The sequence below is a fragment of the Tupaia chinensis genome, unplaced genomic scaffold (genome assembly GCF_000334495.1).
Source record: "Tupaia chinensis unplaced genomic scaffold, TupChi_1.0 Scaffold000037_18, whole genome shotgun sequence".
NCBI lineage: Eukaryota > Metazoa > Chordata > Mammalia > Scandentia > Tupaiidae > Tupaia > Tupaia belangeri.
In genome coordinates, this window is record NW_006159476.1 from 1,656,249 (window position 1) to 1,660,983 (window position 4,735).

Genomic DNA, 4,735 nt, shown 5'->3' on the forward strand with positions numbered 1-4,735 from the left:
AAACTTTTAAAGGAAGGAAGGAAGGAAGGAAGGAAGGAAGGAAGGAAGGAAGGAAGGAAGGAGAAGGAAAAAGAGAGAGGGAGGGAGGGAGGGAGGGAAGGAGGGAGGGAGGGGAAGAAAAAGATATGAGGACAGAGGGAAAGCAAGGGTAAACCTGCCTCACAGCCCTGGGGTGGGATGGACGGTTTAGAATGAAATAAAACAGGGGTCATAAGATGGTGTGGTGGTTCAGGCACTGGACATGGCTGACTGTGGTTCAAGTCCTGGACCTGGCAGCTTACTTTCTCACTTCCCCCACTCTGTCTTTCTCTGGTGAGTACGTTTGCCCTATAGCAAACTTAATAATAATAATAAATAAAATTAAATAAATTATTATTAAAACAAAAAAAGAATGAGGCAAACAGAGCCAGAGTCTCAGACTCACTGTGGGGACTTAAGGGACGGAAGGCAGAGACCTCAAGTCACCGGTCCCCACGTTCTCCACAGGGGCCCTGGCTGAGCCCTACGAGGGCCTGGAGGAAGAAGAATGTGGAGTCCTGGACGGCTGCACCAATGGCCGCTGTGTGCGCGTCCCCGAAGGCTTCACCTGCCGCTGCTTCAATGGCTACCGCCTGGACATGACCCGCATGGCCTGCGTCGGTGAGGAGCGGCCCCAAGCTCACACATGCAGATTGACCAGAGAGCAGGGGAGCCCTGGCTAAAGGGGGTTATCAGGATCCCACTACTGGGGACAGGCCAGCCTAGAAGGAGGAATTCTTGGATAGGATAGGACTCGACTTAAGAAGGCAGGATCAGGGGCCAGCAGGTGATGTGGCAGCTAACGTGTTGGGCTCCCACATGGCCGACCATGGTTCGAGTCCCTGATCTGGCAGCTTGCTTTCTCACTCTCCCTCTCTCTCTGATGAACACATGTGTCCTGTAGCAAATTAAATAATAATAAATAATAATTTTTAAAAAGAAGGTGGAGTCAGGGTACAAGGAAGGCAGGGCTTGACACAGGGCAGGGGCTGGGCCTTGAAGGAGAAGAAAGGGGGAGAATCCTGCAGATGTGATTTCTAAAGGCCCTGTGCGGCTATGAACCATTTGCATGACCTGTTGGGAGAGCCTCGGTCTGTTCATCTGTGTCTGCCAAGTGTGGACCATAGTAAAGCCAAGTGGTTACAATCAAGAACTCTAGGGAAGGGACCAGCAGTTGGAGTAATGGCTATGTCACTGGACTCTCATGTAGTTGGCCGCAGTTTGAGTTCTGGACCCGGTGGCTTAAACTCATGCCAGGTGCGTGTGCATGCGTGCCCAACATCCCAGGAGGAGAATGGAGGAGAAGGGATTGCAGCATGGCCATCCTCCCTGGGGGGTGATTTCTCGCTTTCTGTCTCTCTGTCTCTCTCTGTCTTTCTGGCGAGCGTATGTGCCCTATAGCAAAAACCTGTTCAAAAAAAAAAAAAAAAAACTCTGGGGAAACGAGATTGACCTCAGACTTAGTCCAGCAACTTGCTGAATGACCCTGTACAGGTCATTATCCTTTGCTTAGATAAAGAATCCATTTCACAGAGTTGTTGTGAACATTGTCAATACTGATTTTTTTTTTTTGGAGAGATTTTCACTGTAGGGCGCGTGCGCTCGCCAGACAGACAGAGAGAGAGAGACATAGAGACAGAAAGCGAGAAATCACCCCCCAGGGGGGATGGTCACGCCGCAATCCCTTCTCCTCCATTCTCCTCTCGGGATCTTGGGCACGCAGGCACACGTGCCCGGCGTGAGTTTTAAGCCACCGGGTCCGGGACACGAACCGCGGTCGACTACATGGGAGTCCAGCTACATAGCCATTACGCTAACTGCTGGTTCCCAGTACTGATTTATAATAACACGGAGGCCTCTGTGTAAACCAAAGCTCAGAAAAGAGAATGAGAGACAAGCAGTTAGCGTAATGGCCGGGCGCATGTGTGTGCATGCCCAAGATCCTGAGAGGAGAATGGAGGAGAAGGGATTGCGGCATGGCCATCCCCCCTGGGGGGTGGTTTCTCGCTTTCTATCTCTCTGTCTCTCTGTCTGTCTGGCGAGTGCACGCGCCCTATAGCAAAAACTTCTCCTCCCCCAAAGAAAAAGAAAGAAAAGAGAATTGAGGGCTAGCAGATGGTGGGGAAGTCAAAGCGGTTGGATCCCACGTGGCCAACTACGTAGTTCGAGTCTTGGACCCAGCAGCTTGAAATCATCCTAGATGTGTGTGTATGTGTGCCCAAAACCCTGACAGGAGAATGGAGAAGGGATTGCAACATGGCTTATCCACTTTCCTTCTCTCCTCGCTCTTGTCTTTCTCCAGCAAGTGCACACATCCTGTAGCAAACTTTTTTTTTTTAAAAAAAGGGGAGGGGGCGGCAGGTGGTATGGTGGTTAAGGGCGCTGGACCCCCCACATGGCCTACCACAGTTTGAGTCCCGGACCTCATGGCTTGCTTTCTCACTCTCTCTCACTGTGTCCCTCTCTGGTCAAATTAAAAAAAAAAAAAACAGTGAATACAATTAAATAAAGATAATTCTTTAAAAAAACACAGAGAGAAAGAATTGAGTTCCCCAGGATCTCATGGTCAAGAAATAGCAGATAGCTGAGCACCTCAGGACTTGGAGAGTTAGCCTGAGAACCCCCCAGGCAGAGTGTGGGCTTTCTGTGTGACATTGGGCAAGGAGTGTTCCCTACTGGGCCCCAGTCTGCACATAGGTAAATAGGATCACAGTTCCTACTTATTAGTGTTTTTGTTTTGTTTAGATTTTTGCCACAGGGCATGTGTGCTCACTGGAGAGTGATAGAACGAGAGAGAGGGAATGTGACAAATCACCCCCTGGGGGATATAGTCACAGGGCAGTCCCTTCTCCATTCTCTCGGGATCTTGGGCACGCACACACACAAGCCCTGCATGTTTTCCAAGATGCTGGGTCCAGGATCCAAACCATGCAGTCAGCCACATGGGATCCCGCACCTTAACCTCCATGCCACCTGCTGGCCCCTTGTTAGCATTTTTAGAAGGATAAAGTTAATATGCTTAAAGGAATGTGCTTAAAACAGTGTCTGGTATAGAGTAAGCACTTATTATTATTGATATCATCATCACTGTTAGTTTTCTAACAAAAATCTAGGCATATAGGGGCTACCATGTCCATTTTACAGAACACGAAGCTGAAGCACAGAGAGGTTAAGTCACCTGTCCAGGTTAATACAGCCAGCAGGTGGCAGTGGTTGGATTTGATGCCAAAGGAGAGGCTCAGTATCCGGACTCCTCAATTCAAGAGTCTAAAGAGCCAGGATCCTCAGCCTTGAGCAGAATCCTACCTTCTTTCCTAGACATCAACGAGTGTGATGAGGCCGAGGCCGCCTCCCCGCTCTGCGTCAATGCACGCTGCGTCAACACAGATGGCTCCTTCCGCTGCGTGTGCTGGACAGGATTCGCACCCACGCACCAACCGCACCACTGCGCACCTGCCCGGCCCCGAGCCTGAGCCCCAGCAGCCCCAGCAGCCTTGCACGTCTGCACATGTGGCATCCCGACTGCACGCACCCTGCAGCCCGCTTTGGCACAGGTGCACAGGGATGCCAGCCCTCAACAGAAGGAGGCACAGACTGTCGCATGAGAGGAACGACCATGCCCCTCACTGCTCACACCACCTCCAACCCACCCTACTGACTCCAAGGTCCTGGATCACCAGGGTCTCCTTCACAGTCCCTCTCTCTTTTATAGAATTTTCAATTAAAAAAAACGGCTATTTTGTACCATTCGCCTCTGCCTTTCTCTTTCTCCAAATCTGGCTCGCTGTGTGTTGTTTGAGTTGCTAAATTAGGTCATCTCCCCATTCCTGGTGCACGACGGGTTCTTAATTTCAACTCTGTTACTTAGTCTCTCTCTCTCCTCCCATTTCCATTTCTCTTTTTGTTGCTTTATCTCTGTCTTCTATCTCTTGTCCTTTTGCTTTGTGTTTTCAGACGATGTTCTTTGCCTGTCTTGTTTTTCTAATGATTTATTTTATTACTATTAATTTGAACAAAGAGTGAGAAAAGCAAACTGCCAGGTCCAGGACCTGAACCGCGGTTGGCCATGTGGGAGTCTGGAGCCTCAACCACCATGCTACCTGCTGGCCCCTAACCTGTCTTTTTATTTCTGTCTCTGTATCTGTGTTTCTCTTTTCCTTTCTTTGTTTCATTATTTCTCTAATATCAAGAGAGATCCAGCCTCTGGGTTTTTTTTAAGAATTATTGGCCATGTGGGAGTCCAGTGCCTTTAACCACTGTACCACTTGCTGGCCCCAGCCGCTGAATTTTTAATTTATTTATTTCTTCCATAAGAAAGAGTGAGTGAGCACCCCAACTGGTCTCAGCCTTGTGATCCACCACCAGCTTCAGCCAGCCTGGGACCATGTGCATGTGTGAGTCCAGCCTTTTCAAGGCGTTCTCCTGACTTTCCCATGTGGGTCAGTCTTAGAAAACTTGCTATTTTATGACTGTGCACCATCCAGTCTCCTGTTTTTTGTTTGTTTGTTTGTTTTTTAATAGGGCATGTGTGCTCACAGGAGACAGCGGGAGTGAGAAATCACCCCTCAGGTGGATGGCCATGTTGTAATTCTTCTCCTCTATTCTGGTTTTGGGATTTTGGGCGTGCATGGGTGTTATTCAAACTGCAGGGTCCAGGACTCAAACCACAGAGTCAGCCATGTGGGATCCAGCACCATAAGCACCATACCACCTGCTG

General features: G+C 49.4%; 1 protein-coding gene across 1 annotated transcript in view; it reads left to right on the plus strand.

Annotated features, from left to right (window-relative positions):
- The window catches only part of LTBP4 (latent transforming growth factor beta binding protein 4), a 41,101-nt gene extending 37,338 nt beyond the window's left edge, over positions 1-3,763 (plus strand). Inside the window, exons 35-36 of the mRNA XM_006140497.1 lie at positions 487-639; positions 3,337-3,763. Coding sequence (XP_006140559.1) covers positions 487-639; positions 3,337-3,491 — 308 coding nt within the window. The 3' untranslated portion in view covers positions 3,492-3,763. The remainder of the gene's footprint in view (positions 1-486; positions 640-3,336) is intronic.
- Positions 3,764-4,735: the final 972 nt, after the last annotated feature.